The 24062-nt window shown below is 35.8% G+C and overlaps 1 protein-coding gene across 4 annotated transcripts in view; it reads left to right on the top strand.

Annotated features, from left to right (window-relative positions):
• Positions 1-24062, top strand: part of LOC138710756 (uncharacterized) — a 290182-nt gene that overhangs the window by 22089 nt on the left and 244031 nt on the right. The window contains exon 1 of one of the 4 annotated variants that reach the window (XM_069841858.1): positions 23839-24051. The exons of the other annotated variants lie outside the window; for them this stretch is intronic. Coding sequence (XP_069697959.1) covers positions 24026-24051 — 26 coding nt within the window. The 5' untranslated portion in view covers positions 23839-24025. Of the gene's footprint in view, positions 1-23838; positions 24052-24062 lie in introns of those variants that run through there. 4 annotated transcript variants of the gene reach the window in all.

The raw sequence follows: 24062 nt of genomic DNA, 5'->3' as shown, positions 1-24062 counted from the left end.
TTATCCATTCCCATTCCTCGATGATTTCTCACACATTAGTTAATAAGCTGTACACAGACTAATTACAGACAGTTTACGTCATTTATAAATTATAGGCTACCGTTTAACTAGTTATAGGAAATTAATTTCTCACTAACGTAATAGGCTATATATTGTACTTTTTTCAAACTTACTTTTATATTTATTAAAGTCGATACTTAAAAGTAAAAGGCACAGAAAATACTATCCTACTGGTGATGACACGAAAGAGGAGAATGAATGCTTTTGCTGTTGGATTTCTCTCTTCCGTGCTGCTTTGTTACTGCTTTCACTATTAAACTTTTATACAGTTTTTTTTTCAGAATAAATATTCCAATTTTCAGATGTGATAGAAGTTACGTAACGAAACATTATAATAAAGTTGTGTCCGGAGATGTTTCAATATCGAGCTATAGCGATATGTAATAAATGAGTATTTCCAAGAGTCTCAACGTGAAAATTAATTTATTTAATTTGGATGATTACAGGGTAAACATTGGTAATTTCGTGATAATTTCATGAAAATTAATTTAAAATGCAAATGTGTAAATATATCCTTATTCCGATTTTTTCATCTAAAAGACGATAATTTGCTGTACAAATCTGGACACATAAAAGATTGGACACGTTCTTGAACAAGTGCCAAAAACCACTTTTACAACTTAAGCTAAAAGGTTGGTTATTTCGTGATAACCTTGGTAATTTCGTGATATTACATTGATAATTTCGTGAGAGGTAGAAGAATTGTGTAAAAATTCATTAAAGTCAAATGAAATTCTCATTTATTGTTACAAGACTTCAAACATAGTAATTCCGTCTAATATTCATAGCAAGAAAACATAGAAATACATATCAACACATAATAAGAATGAAATCAAAGTAAAAATTGAAATTGAAAAGGCATCTTCTTTGCCCTGAAAGGGTGAACACTTTTATTACGGACTTTACTATAGCCTATATTACTAGGGTAACTCCAAAAGTAATGCATAACATTTGTTTAAAAATTATATTTTTATCCTACAGCTTTGCATTTTTCACAGAATGTAGATACATCCTTAAGGAACAAAATGTCACTTTTCCACATAACCCCCGTCCCTTTCAACTGCCTTACGTAACCTAGGAACGAGGGCCTGTAGACCAGCACGGTAAAAGTCTGGACCAACACGTCTTAGCCACTCTTTAGCAGGATGCACAAGGGAGTCATCTTCTAACCTCGTTCCGCGAAGGGATCCTTCAGTTTACCAAAGAGATGGTAATCGCACGGTGCCAGTTCAGGACTGTAAGGTGGTGTTTCAGTGTTGTTTATCCTAATTTTCTTATCTGGTCTGTGGTCTTGTGACTGACATATGGCTGTGTGTTGTCGTGCAATAGCAGAACATCCTGCTTCTCCCGATGTCGTCGAACACGACTCAGTCGAGCTTGAAGTTTCTTGAGAGTTGCCACATATGCGTCAGAATTAATGGTGGTTCCGTGTGGCATGATGTCCACAAGCAAGAGTCCTTCTGAATCGAAAAACACAGTAGCCATAACTTTTCCTGCCGAAGGTGCACTTTTGAATTTCTATTTCTTTGGTGAATTTGCATGATGCCACTTCATTGCCTGCCTCTGTCTCCAGTCCAAAATGGTGGAGCCATGTTTCATCTTCTGTCACAATTCTTGCAAGTAAGTCATCTAGCACTTATCATTGACACTTAGCATGATAACAAATCAAACAGAAGCTACACTGAACCCATTGCGTCCCCCTTTTCTTTTTTGTTATCACATCTTATCTTCAGATTTCTAAAATTTGTATTGTAATACAATTTTTAAAATAGTATAAAATGTAACGCTTAATACACAACGAAATTTCACCTCAAACAGCTAAGATTTCTATCAGTAAAGCTAAGCCTATATGGCGACTACAGCTGTATCTAAAATTCCAAAAACATTTCCTAAAATTTCATTAAGATATAATAAATCTTCGTAGCAAATATCATATGCTTACCTTTAGTAATAAGCCTGTAATGTAATTACAAACATCCACAAAATTTGTACGCCTGAGAAGTCGACGATAACTTGCTCTCTCCAAACATAAAAGCTCACTGAAGCAGCTACAATAGTCACACAAAGCGTAGCTGTATGTTTCTGGAGACTGGACAACATATGCAATCCCTTGGCGGAAATTTGAATCTCGTAACACCATTGGTTAATTCACGAAAGAGCAAAGAAAAAGTATCACGAAATAACCACTGCCACGAATTTACCAATGTTTACCCTACAACAAATTATTCAAATATGAAAATGGTAGGGTCTACTGAAAAAATTATACAACTTTTAAAAATTACGGCCTCATTAGCATTATCGTAATTTTCTCCATATGCCATATGTATGTCTGCTAATTCAATAATAATTGTAAACCGACGATTTTTAATGACTGGAAATTTATGTTATTTTTTACATACAACGAAAATAAATGAACTTCAATTGTTTCCATGATAATGGAGATATCTGAAGCACAATAATTAAATACAGACATAGACGATAGTGAGGTGAATAGTTTTATATTATCGAAATTTTCAATAATAGGAAAAAATATTTAATTAGCCTACATTCCCTCTATCAGATCTGTAAATCAGGAATAATATCCTGAAATATACAAAGTAGTCAAAATTACATTAGTCATTTCGAAATAAATCTTCGATTGTACATTATCGAGGTTTCAACATGAACTTTTTGATATTCGTATAACAGTTATAGAAAAGTTCGGGAGAAAACCCCACTCATATAATGAACGCAAGCAGAATTCCAACCCATGCCCAAGTGCAGCCACAGTTCAAAAGACAATTATTGTATAGTTGATGTCAGTGGAAATAATACACAGACCTTCAGAGATATATTATAAAGTTAATGAATCAGTGATGGATTAGAATAACTGTCGAAGACGAAATTCTATGGGAATACTTGGCACACAAAATTTTAATACGATATCTTTCTTGGATCGACCTCCGTTCCAGTTGATGGAAAGCGGTGAGGTGAATGAGCCAGGCAGTTCCTTATACCCAGATATTAGTAGTAATGTTCTAAGAGGTCTGGTGCCCAAAACCGCACATTGTGCATGCGTGCGATGTTTGCTGTACTCAGCGCCAAAATACACGTCCCTCGCAAATATGCCAGAAATATATTTCCGTTGCCGCCCACATTGAGAGCCATCACTTCACTATTCCTGTTAATGATACCATATGCTACAACTCTCTGATTAAATGTGCAAGCAGGTCGATAACACCTGCCACCGATGCAATGTATCCATATTTTTATATTATCGTCATTTTGATTCTGTAATTACGTTACTATGTAGTTATGTGACGATTATAGGAAAGCGTTCACAGTTAAGATTACCAATTTCAATAATCAGCAATTGAGGGGTTTGGGGGAAAAACCAGGCAGCTCCAATTTTTTTAATTTTTGAGCTATTTATGCACAGAGGAAGAAAAAAATACGCTCTATCGTTTGGTCGAAGAACCAGGTAGTTCCAAGAATTACATTCACAGTCATAATGCATTTTGGACCTGCCTCTTCTGTACATGCTTATTGTTTGGCGGTAAGTTTTTCTTCATTATCTCGAAAAGTACTGAATTGAAACTGCCTGGTTTTTCCCCCAAACCCCTCAATTATTATTACTCTTATTTTTGTTAAAATATTTAGAAAACGAATATGCGTCTTTCGTAAAATGGTGTAAGATAAGAATATTATGTGGATTTTTTAGTTATTCGTGGCGCGACAGCCCATGAATGGCAAAAGTCTACCAGACGACTGCTGGTCTCACGTCTACATGCCTCAACAGAGGTGAATGATCATCCAATCAGAAGGGGATAACGTTTTGTCAGCACGATGATCCTCCAGCTATTACAGCTGGTTTTCGAAACAGGATTTCGCCATCTATCGCAGCTCCCCAAATTCATCACGATGCTGGGTGGTCGCCGGTTTTATACACTGGCCCAAATTTTATGAAAAATGAGGACTCGAACTAACGCTCATTCCGCAACGCAAATCCGAGCATGATTCCTTAGGCTACGACGAGGGAAATTATGTGGATCTAACAAGTAATATTTTCCTGTTCGTTGACTGCGACATATTGTTAAATGAAAATAAAGCCAAAAATATGAGTTACTGCCTTCAGCATTTGAGCTCTTAGTGAAGAGAAACGTAATGCTAACGTAGATATTTGTGACAACTGACAAGCAAATATTCTGATGGAGGCAGATAAAAGATTAATTTTTTTCTTCCATCATGTTAATAATGTCAAAAGAAGTGCTTATACAAATTTTGGTCACTCGACCGCAATTACGAAGGCCGTAAAGATAAGTTCTTCAGGGGCCGTTAATAGAAAGAAAATACAATTCCATCGGAAAAATTTATTGGAACAGACACGGTAATAATTGTTGAGCTATTTTTCAATACATTCCCCACCGGAATTGAAACAATCCTCATATCATAGGATCGACAGAGAGGTGCAGACGGCTGTCAAACGCTGATTCCGATTCCAGGCGCTGACCACAACAATTTCTGTATATATTTCAATAAATCTTTCCATGCAATTGTGTTTTTTTTTTGTAAACGGCCCCAAGGAAAATCACTTTCTGTTCGGCCTCGTAATTGCGGTCGAGTGGCCGAATTTTGTATAAGCACTTGTTTTGACATTATTAACATGGTGGAAGAAAAAAAAATAACTTTTTATCTGCCCCCTTTAGAATGTTTGCTTGTGAGAAGTTGTAAAAACATGAACAACTATTCCTCTAAACAATCGAAATTTTAAGAAACAATAACTGGCCGTTTAATAGTTAGACCATAATAGAAAGGTCTTTGCTCGTTAATGTTATGGTTCTCCGCCCAATAATTCTTCCCTCACACACTCATAAGCAAAAATGTTTGCATTAATATTGTACTGTACAGTGTGTTTCACTTTAAGCTATTCAAATAGCCCAAATAGCAGTCGCGACATGTGGGAAGTATTTATTGGTTTCGCAGGCGGAAACAGGAGTGGATATAATGTCCAATGACATCAGATGAATGTTACGAATTTTATGTTAAACACGTGCAGTCAATCAGTCAATCTTTATTTTATTTTTCCTTTCCAGCGTTTCTTCTAGTCACGTTTATCGTAAGATGGTGTTTTATTCAATCATTTGCTCTTCTTCTGAAAATATCATATCTTAATAAGTAAGTTATTCCCAACCCCTGATACTAATTTAAAAAACCGTAGACTTCTTTTTTATCTGACATAATTAGGAATATTAAATACAAACGTTTGAGATGGTCAGGACATGTAGCACGTATGGGCGAATCCAGAAACTCATATAGAGTGTTAGTTGGGAGGCCGGAGAGAATAAGACCTTTGGGGAGGCCGAGACGTAGATGGGAGGATAATATTAAAATGAATTTGAGGGAGGTGGAATATGATGGTAGAGACTGGATTAATCTTGCTCAGGATAAGAACCGATAGGGCTTAAGTGAGGGCGGCAATGAACCTCCGGGTTCCTTAAAAGCCATATGTAACTAAGTAGACTATATGATACGAGAGCTAGTTTAACCATTTCTTTAAACATCTTATGTGTTTTTAATTATGGAATTGAGCCATATTTACTTGAAAGAAGCCGTTTTTCAGTGTCCAGTTTTATATAAATTTGTTTCAGGGAAGAGTAAACACATAAACATTCTCTTCCGACTCTACAAGGTTTTCTGAAATGTCGCTAGTCGAACGGTACATCTTCGGCTTTTCATGCCAGAGAAACGAATACTAAACACAGATAGATCAAATAATGTATGTATGTATATTTCATGTCAGCAATTACATTCGTGTAATGTGGACCTCACAATTCTGCATACGGTCCTACAGCTACATTATTATATTAACATTTTCTTGCGGACGCACTATTATAACTAAATTTCATACCTACTATTTTATTCCCTCTTATTACCCAAATGCCACATTTATGCTACCCCTCCTGCCCTTTAAATATAGTTTTTATGCCAAGTCACTACTTTATACCAATCATGAACTTATCTTCTATTTCTGTCCTAAGTAATATTAAATAAATTTTATTTTCCAATTCTATTTTTCATTTATCATCTAGTAGGCCCTAATATTAATGCATTTATTTTACTAGGTAATACTGCATATTCATTTTTCTACTTTTTCTTACATTTTTAACTACTTTCATACTAACTATTCCTATAATTCTTATCATTAGTCATTACTTTGCACTATAACAGTTTTGTTTTTCTCTTCACTATTTTCTGAAACGTCTTACACCTACACCCAACAAATTCTTCCACTCTCAACTTCATTCCAAAACTAATGACTTGCTTTAACAATTTATTCAAAATTGTCACCTCCATTACTTCTTTCTTGTCATTTTTTTTTTTTTTTTTTTTTTTTTTTTTTTTTTTACAAGTTTACTATTTCGGTCTCGACAGATCAAATGACATTTTAGTGAAACATTTTTGTATTGTGCAGATTTTTCTCGCGATATAAAAATCTTAAATTGATAATCTCTTTGTTTCGTTGCATATTTTTAATTAATTAATTCATGTGTATTGTTTTTCAATTACCATTATATGGCTTATATAAAAATAAGTAATTGTGATACTGCAGAAAATCAATTTCGAGATTTTCACGTTTCTAGTATTCGCTACTATCTCAACCGTCGTTCTTACCATCAACTTAATAAATAAATCAAACAATTAATAACAATATTGACGATAGTGTCATTGTATTATGCCCATGAATACGATGAGCGATGGCAAGCATAATAAATTCCCGCAATGGTAAAAATATCGCAGCTTGATTTAATATGAGGAAGGAATAAAAAGAAAGTGTATTTAAGACGCAATTTAGAAGCTTTAAACCACGAGTTCTGGCAACATTTAGTGACTATGTCTTATATAAGAATAACAAGGAAGTCCTTGTGTCCTTGTATAGAGCTATTTGTTTTCTTGTGGTGCATTTGTCTAAATACTTCATTTAATGTCCTTATGGAAAAAAAGCCTAGATATTGTCAATAATTGTGCTCTAAATTTTCCTGCTCAATAATGTAACACGCAGTTAGAAACAGGGTCTGGTTGCAAGGCGAACTAATGTTCAGTCTGAACTGATTCGAAGTAGGTCACGTCTCTATATGTGTCCTGCTCTATTTTGATAGTTTTTTTTTCTTGTTGATGTTCATTACGGACGTGAAACGAGACAATTGTTTGTCAAATGACTGTATATTCCTTGAAAGAGTTTGTTCCAAACAGACAGTTAAATTAGTTTAATTTGTCAAAAGTCCAATCCATGTTCGACACGTGAAGAAGTCTTTCATATGCTACATGGTTTGCGTGGTCCATATAAGAACACATTAAATTAATTTTTTTTACTGTATGTACGGTGCATGTGGGGCGCGCGATATCGTCGCGGTTAAGGCATTGTGCTGAAAGTCGGATGGTCTCGGGTTCGATTCCCAATAGGTTTATGACTACTGTCCATTGATGCAATTCCTCCGGCCGAACTATGTCTTTGAGGTTTACTCAGTCTTTAAAAGATATAAGTACCTACTAGGAGCAATTCCTTCAGGGCTAAAGTTGCAAGCAAGTATTTTGAGCTCCTTTTCTCCTGCAGTGCCAATTCTAGTTTTACTTTAGTCTGTTCTATTTGTTGTGAATATGGCCAGTCTTCTCACTTAAGTCATCCGTCATATTTTTATGGTACCTAAAGATGGATTAGAGATGGAGGTTGTGACCGACCCATGCACACTTAAGCCACCGATAAGGGTTTATTGTGCTATTTTAAATTTTGACTTGGGCGAGAAAATGCCGGCAATTTTTTTCTGGAACCCTTTATCAAGATCGTAATCCTATAGAACAGGTTTGAAACTGTGAATTTGATGTAAAACTAGACCATTTAGGACGACCAGGAACTTTTTCTTAAAACGGCTACTTTAACTAGCGACAAGGAAAACAAGTGACAAGTACCAACTTATCACATTTATATGTTTCCTAAACAAATGAGTCGTGACAAGGGACAAGTGACAAGCAAATTAGCGGTAAATTTTACTATTCTGATCAATATTCTGGTTATTGAACAAACTTGTCACATTTATAAATTTTACGTTATTCTGGCAAATCTAAGACGTACAGCTAAGCTTATAATCTGCTTTTGGAACATGGAAGAAGAAATAGTAGCCAAGAAATGTGATTAAGTGATTCAGAAGGGAAGATTATAATTTGTTCTTATTTATTTATTTGCTTATTTGTCAGCCAACTTTACAATTCACAGTTATAGTGGGCCTTCACATTCCTGCTTTTCGATCCACCATCTCTTTAATACATACCACCCTTTTCTATTACTATATTCATTTGCCAAATATTTCTTTGTTTACTTCCTATTCTTCTGTTTTAACTGAATTGCTATATATCCTTTCCTATCTATCCTCTTCTATGCTCTCACACACCTAGACTGTCTCTCTTCCATTTCTCGCTTTCCTATTAAATGTTCCATATTCCTTTCGTTAATAAGTCAAAATTTTTTATTTATTTCCTTCTCTACTCTCAATCTACCTACTCTTAATCATTCTTTTCCAGCTATTTTCTTCTAAATTGATTGTCTACATTTCCCTTTTGTCTATTTTAAAATACGTACATCACTTTTTTATATCCTCTGTTTATTTATTTATTGATTTCTTTCTCTACGCTTTACTCCTAAATCTACTATTTTATTACCTCTTTCCATATATTTATTTCTATAATACTCCTACAGTTAAAGTACACCTGATACTACTCCCAACCCACAACATTGAAAAACATGAAATATTTAATTCACTTAATTACACTACCAACTTCTCTGTCTTCCACTTCACATTTGTTTAGATGTTTTTTTCACTTTAATTTTCTTTTATTTATGTATATCTTACTACACTCTTCACTATCTTCTTACACTTAACACTTTCTTCTCTATTCACATTCAATCACTTTTGCCGCCCCTAACTTTCTTGCACTCACTTTATATCACTCTTCTTCCTCGCTACTTCCATTCTCCTTGCTAACCTCCTCACAACACTAATAATATCTGGTAGTATTCCTTCGCACGTTGTTATCATGTCTTCTCTTGCATTTCCTCCATTAGTCTTGTCTTTGCTCCTGACCTTTTTTTTTATTTATTTTTTTTTTTATAAATTTTGACCGGCCAGAGGCCGTTTACCAAAGTTATCTATTTTGTTTTCTATTTTCGTTTATCATTTGTTTTCCTTGTTTTACTTATACTAATACAAACACAACACCCATGCCCGAGGCGGAACTCGAACCCACAACCCTTCGGACATGCCGTGCCCCTACAGCTTGAGCCATCCGGGCCGGCACCTCAGACACTTCCAGGTGTTTCCCTAATCCTTCGTCCGCAGTATTTCGTATCTGTCTCACGTTTTGTTTTCCTCCTTGGTTTATTCTGGTCAACTGTTTCGTACTCGAAGTCGGCATTAGGTCCCAACATTGTACATCTCTCGTTTCATTGATGAAGTTTTGTGTCGTCTGCATTTTTTTCTTTCTTCCTTGCTGCCTTAACGTACGCATATTTTCACGTTCATTGAACCTCCGCTTGACTGCACCTTGATTAACCTGACTTTGCTCTATTTCGGTCCAAAACTCTGGTTTTACACAATTCTTATCATAGTATTCGAGATTGTAAACTTTATCATTAATTTATCATGATCGCAAAATGCCCTTTGCTTCTCGCTGTTTTCAGATATGGTAACTATAGTTATCTTTCTCTTACTTCGTAACTAATATCATTTTCAAAGCGCAATGTTGTTCCCCTCGCATTTTTGACTCTGTTCATAATCTAGGCTATTCTTTCATCCTTAAATGGAAAATTATAATACAAAACCCTAAAAGGAAAAAAATATACAGAAAATGCAGTTGTTTATTATCATGTGCAAAATACGCATGAATTTAATGAGAGATTCAGGTTAACCATAACAATAATGGAACAGATTTTGACTATAATTGGAGGTAAATTAAACGAAACACTGATTGAATTAATGCTTTATCAATTAACAATACAATTTCCTTCGATTTTTAGTTTTTTCATCGTTTGTTATTTTCTGGTAAAAGTGTATCAAAAATAATTTCATTTCCTTCTTTGTCATTACGAAGCAATGCTATAGTGTGATTACTTGCCAAACTTGTTAAACATTGACAGTAACTTAACAAGTCTGTAAAAAGAAATTAAGGAACAAAATTTACTTAACTCGTCACTTTTTATCTCAATTTTAATCAGCTTGTCACCAGTGAAAGTAGTCGTTTTAAGAAACAGGCTCATGATCTTGGTGCCATGACTGGGGATGGAATATGTAGCTAGTGCGAAAGGTCGAAGATAAGTTTCAAAACACGGTTAGAAACCAAAATTTTGTTTTTGAATACAATCACCGTAAAAGTCCAACATGTCTGCCACAATAGGAAATCCCTAGTTACTAATTGTGTTTACAGTTACCATAGCAGCGGCGAACAAACAAGCATGTGGTCCTGCGTCGCGACTGCATGAACGCAACCCGATACGAGCGGAAGCGATCGCGAGTAACGAACACGCGAGTTGCTCCTGAGGTCTGAAAGCCTGCCAGTAATGTGCCCCAATAAAACGACAACCGAGCCTGTGTGGGATGAATTAGAAAAAGAGAGAGAGGGGCATATCGGACAAGAAATAAAAGTAGGGGTCTTCTCTACAATTTGGCGTGTGGACAAGACGAGACGACAGAGCGTTGGGAAGGCCGCGGAATCTGAAAATAATCGCAAGGCGCGCGCTGCCGCTCAGCTATATCGCACCGAGGAAACAAAATCTTGCAACGGACACATTACATTAAGGGAGGGGACGGGTGAAATTTCGGTCATTTTCAGTCAAAAATCGCATTTCTGTTTTCTTGTGAAAAATAAATCGCAATCTCATATTTATATGTTGAGCTAGTTTCAATGCTCTGCAACGCTCGAAAGCATAAAAATTACGCGTGTTATAAAAATGGCTGCATCCTTGAACTTCATTTCCATGCAGATTTTACAAGCTGTTTTCTCACACTTTGTTTTTCAGTACATTCCGTCAGGTTCGAAGGCTCTTACAATTTCGATTATAGCTAGGAACATGAAATTTTTACTGCATGTTCTATATACTATGGTTAACAAAATAGCGCAGGGATTTTATGATTTTTTATTTTATTGGGTTCTTTTACGACGTTGTATCAACATCTCAGGTAATTTAGCGTCTGAATGATATGAAGGTGATAATGCCGGTGAAATGAGTCCGGAGTCCAGCACTGATAGTTAACCCAGCATTTGCTCATATTGGGTTGAGGGAAAACTCCGGAAAAAACCTCAACCAGGTAACTTGCCCCGACCGGGATTCGAACCGGGGCTACCTGGTTTCGCGGCCAGACGCGCTGACCGTTACTCCACAGGTGTGGACATGGATTTTATGATTAAATGAATATTTTTTTAAATAAAAAAAAATAAATATTTATAGTGTCAATGGAAATTTTTATTTTTAGGCATTCAGTGGTTACAATTTCTTTTCCTCATTTTGTAGTAAAGATATAGAAAAAGCTTTCGGTGCTGGACCCCGGACTCATTTCACCGGCATTATCACCTTCATATCATTCAGACGCTAAATAACCTAGATGTTGATACAGCGTCGTAAAATAACCCAATAAAATAAAAAATTTAAAAAATATAGAAAAAGTAATATGTGATGTTTTTTCTAAATATCAGACTGGTCTTGTAAAAAAAAAACAGACATTTTACTAATTGAGCAACCCATTTCATTTTGAATTATGGAAATTTTTCAAAATATTTTCGTTGATAACTCAGAAACTAATTGACTCACAGAAATTAAACTTGACCACATAATTATCTATCACACTGTGATTATAATTATGTACAAAAATTAAAGACTTGCTTGAAAAATGCAGAAAGTATAAATTTCACCCATCACCCCTCAACCATTTCACAATTATCTTAAACTAATCAATGACGGAGATATTTACATTATTATTATTATTGTTATTATTATTATTATTACTACTACTACTACTACTACTACTATCCTTGTCATTATTATTATTATTATTATTATTATTATTATTATTATTATTATTATTATTATAAACGCTATATCAACTGTGAGATTTTTAAAGTCGATAGAATTGGCGATATGTGATAGTGAGATGGCATTTTCAGGTGAAACCGAGGATTTACCGTGGGTTACCTGATACAGTATTTACATTACATTTAGGAACACCATTGTAACAAAAACTGAATAGTTAATTAGCTAAAATGAGATTCCAACCCACATCCAAGCACAGTCTCGGATTGAGAGATCAGTACCTGACCTCTGGGCTACGCTAGTACTCATTATTATTATTATTATTATTATTATTATTATTATTATTATTATTATTGTGAATAGTTTTTACATAACTGTAAGCTGGATAAATAATATTAACCGGAAATGACCGTATTCTTAAGATCAGAATTTAAAAAGCTACAAATCTAATCAAGTGCCTTGCGAATGTTGTGAAGAATGCCTAAAATCCGTAATCCACTCAGTTTATTCGTTAGACGGTCGCCTGTAATTTTCAAAAGCATTGTTTCTATTTTCAGATCCATATGTTTCAGCATTTCTCACCTTCCTTGTTGTTATATTTCTACCAGCTGGCATAGCTACTTCAATAGCTACATAGCTTCAATAACTTGGCAAGCCTTGCGTTACTGTCACGTGTAATGAACTAATGATGTTTGATTTATTTGCTTCTAAGTTTGTATCAGTTGGTATGGAAAAATTCTACAGTACAGTGATACTATCTTTTGTCATGACGGCTTTTGGATCATGCAGATATCAGTGTTCAGCTGCTGTTTCTCCCATTTCCTTGCTTATTTTATAATTTATTAATATGCATACATTATTATCCCTAGCAAGTTTTCATGCGATGTCAATCGACAATCTGGAATATCTTGATACAATGTGGTCTATTGTTTAACTTTTCGGCATAGTTCATACCGACAGTTTACTTTTATATTTAGAAATTTTATTATTATTATTATTATTATTATTATTATTATTATTATTATTATTATTATTATTATTATTATTATTACAGCTATTCAGTGTTGAAGCTGTAAAACTCATAAATTTAACAGACACGAGTTCGATTCCCTATAGCAGTAAGTGTGTATCCTAAGTGATAGCGATGTCTTCCACCATCCTGACCACATGACCAAAAAGTATCACTTTCAGTGGGTGTAGGCCTACAGTGTTCTTTCAAACTCTTCAATGAATTCAAAGAGCTAACGGACCCAGGTGTTAAAATAAGTGACAATGATATGATTATTAAATTTGTCTCCTTAGATTTCACATTAACCTTATTGTTTAACAGTTTTAAAACTGCATATTGATTAAATATTTCGCGTGTGGGCTCAACAAAATGGAGTAAACTACCGATTATTACTGGGTGTTTTAGTCTGGATAATAAAGAAGTTGTGGCTTGTCAATGCTTTCACTAGATCAGTGCTTTTCAAATTTTTAGCCGCACGAACCCCCAAAACGTAAAAAAAATTAAATTAATACTTCCTGAAACTTAATAAATGTAATAAAAACTTACATGAACGACTACTTCAAACTACTGATTTGATAGCGATGTGTTTGAATCGATATGTTTGTACACATTTATATGTGTGAATTTCGACTTTCTGCTTACACTATTTTAAACAGAAAACAAACGCAGCCTTCACATTAAAAAAAAATAGACTTTTGATTGTAGTTGTTGATAAATGTGTTTTAATAATGTATATTGAATTAAATGTTTTTTTAATAATATGCGTTATTTTTTCTCGGAAAATATGTTTTATTGCTTACGTACATATTAAGTTACTTTTATTTTGTGACCCGTGGGAGTACCGACCCCAGTTTGAGAAACGCTGCACTAGAGTATGTTTGATTATGTCTGTAGATAGATTTTTCCGAAGTTTCTCTAGTCAGGTATGTTTACTTGATACATGTTTTGTTATCCAATTGACTGTATGCTTCGTCTATTACATTATATTCTTCTTCCTATGAATATTGTTCTGTCTCATTATTATTAATATTAATATTATTACTTCATTTCATAAAATAATAGTAGCAAAATACAACAAGTTTAGAATGGTTTATTCGTAGTTTAACTGTAACTCCCTCGGAAAAAGTCCTCACGATGTGGCGGAGAACTGTGGCTTTCTTTGCAAGTACTACCCATAGTACAGTATTTACTCCAGTAATTTCCCCCTTTTTTCCCCAAAATTTGGAGGCGAAAAGTCGAGAAGGAGAAATTACGCTATGAAAACAAAATATCGGCAAAATGCTCATAAATAGCATGACACAATTTATGTAATCATCAAATTGATGTTTAATATCTGACAACTACAAATATCCTACAATATGAGTGACTATTGGTAGTTCTGAGACTTTCTTTGTAACGTAGTGTGCAGGTTATAGTGCCTTGACTATCTGTGATCGTGGTATTAATCTTTATGTGTAAAATATTCGTATCAAAATTAACTAATTACGGGAAGAAAATAAACAAACATGTATTTTACACTCCTCTACTTTCATCAGAGAACAAATCCAGTTAATCTTTCTTGTTATCAGAGAAATAGTCTGTGTGTTTCACTGTAGATGGATGGTTAATGGCATTGGGTTTTCCATGTGTATTTTTACTATATTTGGAATCTTTATATAATAGATTCTTGAAAGGAAAATAGGTGTCCAATTTTTAATGTACAAAGGGGATAGTTACGTGAGGAAAATACAATTCTCAAAAATATATCCTTAAATCGTGAGAAGGAACTTAAGCCTGTAATTTTCATTTCATTTAGTGTTCTGCCCAAGGGCAGTTCTTTCACTGCTAACCCAGCTTTCTCCAATCCTTCCTATTTTCTGCATTCCTCTTTGTTTCCTCATATGACCCGTATATCTTAATGTCGTCTATCATCTGATATCTTCTTCTAACCCGAAATCTTCTCCCGTTCACCATTTCTTCCAGTGCATCCTTCGGTAGGCAGTTTCTTCTCAGCCAGTGACCCAACCAATTCCTTTTCCTCTTCCTGATCAGTTTCAGTATCATTCTTACTTCATCCACTCTTTCCAACACAACTTCATTTCTTGTTCTGTCTGTCCACTTCACACGTTCCATTCTTCTCCATATCCACATTTCAAATGCTTCTATTCGCTTCTCTTCACTTCGTCGTAATGTCCATGTTTCTGCTCCATACAATGTCACACTCCATACAAAGCACTTCACTAGTCTCTTCCTTAGTTCTTTTTCCAGAGGACCGTAGAAGATGCTCTTTTTTTTTTTATTAAAATCTTTCTTGGCCACTGTTATCTTCCTTTTGACTTCCTGGCAGCACCTCATGTTGCTGCTTTAGTACACCCCAAGTATTTGAAGCTGTCCACTTGCTCTACTGCCTCATTTAGAATTCGCAAGTTTATCTTCTGTATTTTTCTTCCTATGACCATGGTCTTCCTCTTATTTGCATTTATCTTCATACGGTATTATTAGTCTTCGAAGTTAAACTCTCAATTAAGTGTAGAAACAATTAAAGATCTCCCCGGAAAAAGGATATAATACCAGGTTCTTGAAATATGTAATGTAGGTGGATAAAGTAATTTTAAAGCATTTATTTATAACAATAAATCATTACGTTCAATGACCGAATAAACTTATATCCTTGTTTAGTCGAACGGTTGTGACACTAAATATAGGCCCAATGAAATATTCCCTGAAATTATTTTCCTTTCTCCTGAAACATGAATTACACTTTTGTTGGTTACATTCTTATTCCGGGGAGGTATTTAATTCTGTACCATAATAATGATTCATTTCACTTAGCAAAAAATGTTTTGTTAGCTATGAACTGTACCTATCATGCTTTTGCCAGTTTATTTAATGTGATTAAAAAAGCTACTAAGAAAATTGTCAATCTGCACTATATCGATTTAGAGACCTTCCAACTTAAATTTACAAATTAAAGATAACATCACATTGTTACTGAGGACTTTAACCTAAGGACAAGTATCAATTCGAACAATAATACTGAGCGCGGTAGTCCATAGAGGGTCAAGGCCATGTATTCGGTTGCAGACCTCACGTCAACATGCCTAGCAGAGGTGAAGGATAACCCAAACGGGATGGGGTATGGTGTGGTCAGTACGATGATACTCCTAGCGATTATAGGTAGTTCGTGGAACAGTTTTTCACTATTTAGCGTAAGTCCCCAAATTCATCATATGTTGGGTGGGTACCGGTCCCATACACTGGCAGAAATTTCATGAGAAAAATTTCTTACCCCGCGAGTTCCGTAACCCTAATCCATGCAGGACGGCTCATAGACCACAACGCTACGGGGTGGGACAAACATTCGAATACATTGCCGTATTTTCCACGAAGTATAAATTCTAAACTTTAACTATTCCGTATGAAACGGCTGCCGGTAAATTAAGTGCTGTTAATGTTCATAAATAATGCACTGCTTGATGGATATAGTGTAGCATTGTATGGGGCAGAAACATGGACATTACGACGAAGTGAAGAAAAGCAACTAGAAGCATTTCAAATGTGAATATGGAGAAGAATGGAGCGTGTGAAGTGGACAGACAGAATAAGAAATGAAAGTGTGCTGGAAAGTGTGTGTGAAGAAAGAATGATGCTGAAACTGATCAGGAAGAGGAAAAGGGATTGGTTGGGTCACTAGCTGACAAGAAACTGCCTACTGAAGGATGCACTGGAAGGAATGTTGAACGGGAGAAAAGTTCGTGGCAGAAGAAGATATCAGATGATAGATCACATTAAGATATATATGGATCATATACGGAGACAAAGAGGAAGGCAAAAAATATGAAAGATTGGAGTATGCTGGTTTTGCAGTGAAAGACCTGAACTTGGGCAAAACACTATGAATGGAATGAATGATGATATATAGGCCTATTAGGTCTATTGGGGATCGGAAAAGAAACAGAAAAAATGAAAGAAAAACTGCTTGAAACATCATAACAGAATGTGTGTGTGTGTGTGTCTAATGCCTATCCACTTCACTTGCGTGATTCGGGTTCCGCATACTGAGGATAGATGGCAGAACTGTGACCCATTTTCAAGAATGTAAGTACTCCGAAGTGAGACAAGTAACCTAGTAGACTTGAGGCCCACATAAATTGATGTAATGTTAAGGATGCTGAAGCGTGTATTTCCGTAAAAATCTCAAAATTGATTGTTTGCAGCATTCTAACACTTCTTCCTCTTTCTGCTTCGTATAATGAGAAAGTAAGAGTCGGAATTCAGGGAGATTTCGGGCCTTGAACACGGGAATCAAACCCATGGACAAGGTTCGCTACGGATTTAGTGTGGCGTGCTGACTTTTTAGATCTACGTCGCGTCGGTCGGCGTCAATTGGGCTGCGAATGCGTCACAGAATTAGTCATCCCTGTGCTATGCCGCTGCTTTGTTAACGATAACGGCGCATCGCGCTCAGCGCACGTACCGATGCGCTTGCGTGTTGTCAGAGCAGTCGACCGACTGCACAGATGAGCTTTGCAATGTATCCGATTGGAAATGAAATGCGTGTGAATTGAGCGAATTGCAGACTTTGAAACAATGCCTTTGTTCGCGTCTTTTAAAACAAAATTTCGTTAATAAAACTCTTTCTTGCAAAAAATGGGTTCTTTGCGAGCGTTGACGGGGTATAGAAATAAGAACATAAAACGAGAATCGGAAACTAAAAACATTAATGACAAAATGGTATTTGCAAGATAGGAATTAATTTTTCTCCGACTTTTGGCCTAAGAAGTTTTCAATTTCAGAAAGTTATAAACGATTTAATCAAATTTACGGTAATTGTTATAAACTTAGTAGGATTACAGTATTTAAAACACGATGTTTCCCGGTTATAAGGCGGGTTTGTGGGGTAAGGATTCGATTAACGTTGTAAGATAACCACACTGTAACCGACAGATACAAATTTCTAAAACGCATTGGTTCTTACGCCGAACAGGCTTCAATAGACTATAAACCCGAGAAAATCCCGATCATATTTGCGATATTTTCGCAGTCTATCTCGTAATGTTGTACATTAAATTTTAATCTCACTTGCAGACATTAAATTCACTTGGAAAAAATATGTTATAGGGTAGTGAGATCAGAGGTATAAAACACCGTACGAAGGACGAAAGAATTCTTGTACACGCATGAAATACTGATGAAAAGTGTAATATATATGTATGTATAGGAAAAATTTTTGTTTGTCTCCACATAAACATATCTCGTAATATTTCACTAAATCTAGCAACACTGTAGCATAATTTTGAAGTATAGTTAACAATAGAGAATCAGGGTTTAATAAATATTATCCGAATTCCGATATTATCCGAAACGTGCAAAGAAGAGAAATAATAAATAAGATGAGAACAACGGAGGACGCATCAATTCCACTTACGTGGAAACAATTTACTGAGGCTTACATCGTAACGAATATAATGAAAACTCAAATAGCCAAGGTACTTAGAATACTTTCAATTGATAGTCTTGATCAGCAAAATTCTTCACTTCTTTATAGCAGAAAGAGACCGAGTTCAGTACAGGGACGAGGCAAGGTTTTTCAACTTGCTCTAACTTCCAGAACACTGGCGTAAGTGAAAGAGGAATGTATTACTTGATCTTAAATAAAACCAGTAAATGAATAATGAATCAACAATAATAATCACGGGTACATTGTGCACATTATGCTTCATTTATTACCACGCTCTGCTTTGATATATTTTTGCGCTCGCGTGTGAATCGCGCTTTGCTCGAGCAAGTTCTTTGTAGCTGTCACGCGTCGGAAATGCGATGTTTTCACTTCTGTGTAGCAAATCAAGTGAACTAACATTAGATTAAGGTCATAATACAGGAAAAGTTATGATGACGTTTATTTGAATCGAATAAGTAGACATAGCTCTTTAAGTGTTTATATTATAAGCTTTATCTTACTCAAAACGGCTTGAAAATCATATCATTCGTGAATCATGCTCTATAAGAGAGTAATTCACTTACATCTTACACAAGCGCCAGCGTCAAAGAGCGCAATAAGCATAGTAATTATATCATACTACAAAGGAAAACGTCCCGCGCCGTGGCATCGTGGTCTAAGGCATCCTGCCTAGGACTCACGTAACGGAATGCGCGCTAGTTCGAGTCCTGCGGGAAGAAATTTTTTTTCATGAAATTTCGGCCAGTGTATGGGTCCGGTGCCCACCCAGCTTTGTGATGCACTTGGGGAGCTACGATAGATAGTGAAAATTCGGTTTCAAAAACCAGTTATAACGGCTGGGGGAATCATCGTGTTAACAACATGATACCTCAATTCTGGTATGATCGTCCACTTCTGTTTCGGCATGTGGACGTGAGGCCAGCAGCTGGCTGGTCGGTCTTGACCCTTCATGGGCTGTAGCGCCACGGATTTATTTATTTATTTATTTTACAAAGAAAAAAGCCGCAATTTCACTTCCTTGTTGGCTGGCTTCTTTTTGTGCACGCGTATACGTAACTATTTTTTTCATTTTCTCTTCTTGTGGTATTAATATGCACATGAAACGTTTTGTGTCTTAGATTTTTTCTCCTTTCCTGCTCTTTTATTCATTTTATTTCTTTATTTAACTTATTTATTTGTCGCTTACAACTCTCGACGAATATTATGAAAGTCCTTATCTAGGATTCTTTGAGTTCTCATGCATTTTTAGACAGATAGCTATATGTTGATGCTCCCGGACGTGGCGTCAGCAAGACGTCAGGCTTTCGTGGTTCAACTGTATGATTCACTCGCATCAATAAATATAAAATACAGTTTGTTGAAATAACGGGGCCAAGACAAAGAATGTCTTCTCTTACAATACACGTCGTTAAAAGACAATTATTCTACAATTACGAGTACGAGATGTTTGCACAACTCCAGATTCAGGAAACAAATAATCTAAAAATGGAGCTGGATCTGTCTGCATAGGTTATTCAACTCTGTCAGGTGAAACATGAATGACAACCAGTCGTTAATATTCAGGTAATTAGCCGCGAAGATTTATCCCTCCCGCCTGAATATAAACTGTCTTCTCTTTAGAAATATAGGTTACATGTAGTTATTTGATAAAGTACAGCTTAATTAATAAAGAGATAGGCCCTCATTATTATATTTTGTTACAGTTTTTGTTACAATTTAGAACATATTTTAGTTTGTTTCGACTTCAAGAGGTTTTCATTTTACCTACTATATATGTTCTATATAATGGACGGTCTCCAGATTTGCATCCTATTGATTTATAATTCATAATTGTTTCTGGAAATAGATTTTCTTGCATGCGTTGTAAATTATGAAATCAGTGCTTCTTTATATTACCTATTTTCTCATCGGATTATGTGTAGTTTGTTCGTAATAATTGTACCCTTTCCCCATTATTATTCATAATATTATACTCTAGAAGTAAACGGAGAAATCTCATTTCTGCTACTTATATTTTACTTACGCTTGATTGTTTTTAATTGGTTATTAAATGACGCTGTAGCAACTACTGTGTTGTCTTGAGTCTTTGGAATAATTGGAAATATCGCGATAGTATTTGGCAAAATAATTCCGAAGATACGCCATGGGATTAGGTCACATTCTCCTTACAATGGGGAAAACCTAGGAAAAAACCCAACCAGGTAATCAGCCCAAACGGGCTTCGAATCCATGCCCTAGTGAAAACAGTAATTTCACACGTAATTTTATTTGTAGGTGATTGAGCTATTTTTCGTACACCCAGAATACAGTCTCCAGATAACTACTTATTACTCCGAAATATTGAAGAAAAAACATAGTCCTAAAACATTTCACATGAAAAATAAAAAAAACAATGATGTTCTGGGGAAATAATCATTTTAGATGCAAAATTGTAATAAATAACAAGACACTTGAGCAAGTAACAGATTTAAAATATCTTGTATAAAATATTTTACCCGCTTTTGTAACTTAATGTCAAAGTTTATGACTTTCATAAACATTTCGTAATGAGATACTTCGCCACACGTTGAACTATACGTATGTACGAAAAATCATTTACTTATTCTGCATATTAAGTACAATTATTATTATTATTATTATTATTATTATTATTATTATTATTGTAATTTGCTGCAATATCGTAATCACTTTCTTCATCTGTATCATTCATTTTTATAATGATGCAGGAATTATGACAAAAAATTCTTTCCTACTAATTTATAGTGACTTAGTTACCATAACTAATGGAAATTACATTGTTTCATTAATCCCATTGTAAACAAAATATTGTCATTCTTCTGAAGGGATGGCCAAATCTAATACAACGTCAAAGTTTTAAATTGAATAATGGATAGTGAAAATAGTAGTGAAATATTACAATTTGAAAACGAATAAAACGTTGCACAATATAAATATTATAACATTATAACTATATTCGTTGAGTTATTTTACAACGTAATATGATACGTTACGATAGGCCTACTTATCGTATCTACTACCATTTCTGTATAAAAATCCATAACGCTACAGTCCATGGGGGATATTCAAGTCCGACCAGCCGATTACAGGCCTTATGTCCAAATGCTTCACAAGAAGTGAACGATCATCAATCACTACATTGTATCGTGTGATAGCATGGTGATGCCTCAGCCATAATAAATGGCGTTTTAAATTGGATTTCGCTTCTCACTGTAACTCCCCAAATTCATCTCGATGCTGGGTGGACACCGACACCGGCCCTATAAACTAGCGAAGATATCATGAGAAAAGTTCTTCCTCATGAGGACTCGAACCAGTGCTCATTCCGTATCGCTATTTCAAGACATGTCACTTTAGATGACCCATTACATTTTGATTAATATTACCATATTGATTGCTTGCTTCTGCTCCATTTTCAATAAATACGTTCGAATTCTGCAATGGGCATAGATGTTTCTCTGTTTTCAGAGACGTACTAGTCCCACGTCATTGAAAGTCCAGCATGAGTTGTTCGTCTTATCTGGAAAAATTCCAGTTAGCGAAGAGTAGTTTGGAATATGAATCATGTCTTAAGGTTAAAGATGTTTCCGACTTTTCCGAAAAGAAAATTGTTTCCCATGCAGTCTTCTAGGGTCTATAAAAATAATTTGTCCACACCTGTAGAGTAACGGCTAGCGCGTCTGGCCGCGAAACCAGGTGGCCCGGGTTCGAATTCCGGTTGGGGCAAGTTATCTGGTTGAGGTTTTTTCCGGAGTTTTCTCTCAACCCAATATGAGCAAATGCTGGGTAACTATCGGTGTTGGACCCCAGATTCATTTCACCGGCATCATCACCTTCACTTCATTCAGATGCTAAATAACCTGAGATGTTGATTCAGCGTCGTAAAATAACCTACAAAAAATAAAAAAAATAAATAAAAATAATTTAATTGCACCTGTAGGGCAACAGTCTTCAATATAGAAAAGTTTGGCGAATTGTTATAGGATTCAATGTTCGAAACTGTAGGTACATCTTTTCCGAACTTAATTTTTATTTGGTACCGTTTAAGTATTGGATCCTTGATTTGCTTGCACTGTCTTCAAACATGAACTAAGATCGTTTTGGACCTCTGTTAGGTTGGCTATGCGAAGTAGAAGTGCGGAGAGACGAGATTGTTGCACCTATTCGTAGGATTATAACTGAGAAAAATGACGAGTGATTTATTTAGAGGTAATTAAGGAATTTGAAAATAATCGATAATCACTGTTCTAGACGACTTCTTCGTCCTCATTTTTATCATCATCATCATCATCATCATCATCATCATCATCATCTTCTTCTTCTTCTTCTTCTTCTTCTTCTTCTTCTTCTATATCTGTTCTCAGTCATTGCCATCTCACTCTTACGAGAGTCATGAACTACTCGCAATACTAAACATTCACAAATAACGATGTTCCCTTCCCTTATGGTTAGCATGGCACAAAACTATATCTGAAGACTACAAAGGGCTACCACGTGGAGTAGGAGAATAGGAATCTGCATGTCAAACTGCGAAACTGTGGGCCCGGGTTCGAATTCTGGGTGGGGCAAGTTACCTGTTAGATTCATTTTTGGGATTTTCCTTCAAACTTATAAGAGCCAATGCTTGGTAACTTTAGATGCTGGACTCAGGACTCATTTCGCTGGTGTCATCTTCATTTCACTCAGGCTCAGATAACCATCGTAGTTGATAAAGCGTCGTAAAATAAACCACTTAAAAAACAAGATAACAAAGTATAGGCCATACATAGAAAATAACACAGCTAGTCTCTATGGGAGAGAGATAAATCTCCGTTTCCTTCTCGGGTATAAAACCCAGATCTATTACATTTATAGGTAGGAGTACTATCACATGAGCCAGAGAGGAGATGGTGGTGGTGGTGGTGGTGGTGGTGTTGGTGGTGGTGGTGGTGGTGGTGGTGGTGGTGGTGGTGGTGGTGGCGGTGGTGGTACTGAAACACATGGAAATTTATAAATAATAATCAATACACTTCTTTAAGAAGAAAATATTGATATAATTGACTCAAGCTGCGCCCATTTAAGCCGTTAAAAATAAAATGTCACTCCTTGGGGCAGTAGTTTGTTAAGTTATATAGTTCAGAGGCGAGACTCTCGAGTGTTTGGTTGCTGTAACCACAGATCATTCATTAGACGAACTTTCGGTTGAGGGACACATGCGTAGGCAGAGGCCCACAGGGAAAGAGGAATGGACTGCAGAGACGAAATAAGAAAGAGGGAGAGGGAAGTAAGCGTCGCGGCGCGCCACACGACGACGCTTGGCGTATCGCCCCGGGGCATCGTTCGTGCAGAATTCGCACATAGTAGTTACGCGAAGTGGTGGACGGTGGATGGTGCTACCAGCTCGAGGGCAACACCTCTGGAATTACTCTGTAAGGATACCTGAGTATATTTCAAGTAACACAACACCATGAGCACGGAGCAGGCACCTTGGAGGTGAGTACTGC

Source organism: Periplaneta americana, chromosome 12 (assembly GCF_040183065.1).
Source record: "Periplaneta americana isolate PAMFEO1 chromosome 12, P.americana_PAMFEO1_priV1, whole genome shotgun sequence".
In the NCBI taxonomy this organism is placed as follows: Eukaryota; Metazoa; Arthropoda; class Insecta; order Blattodea; family Blattidae; genus Periplaneta; species Periplaneta americana.
The sequence above is the reverse complement of the archived record's forward strand: the minus strand, read 5'-3'. Positions and strand labels throughout refer to the sequence as shown.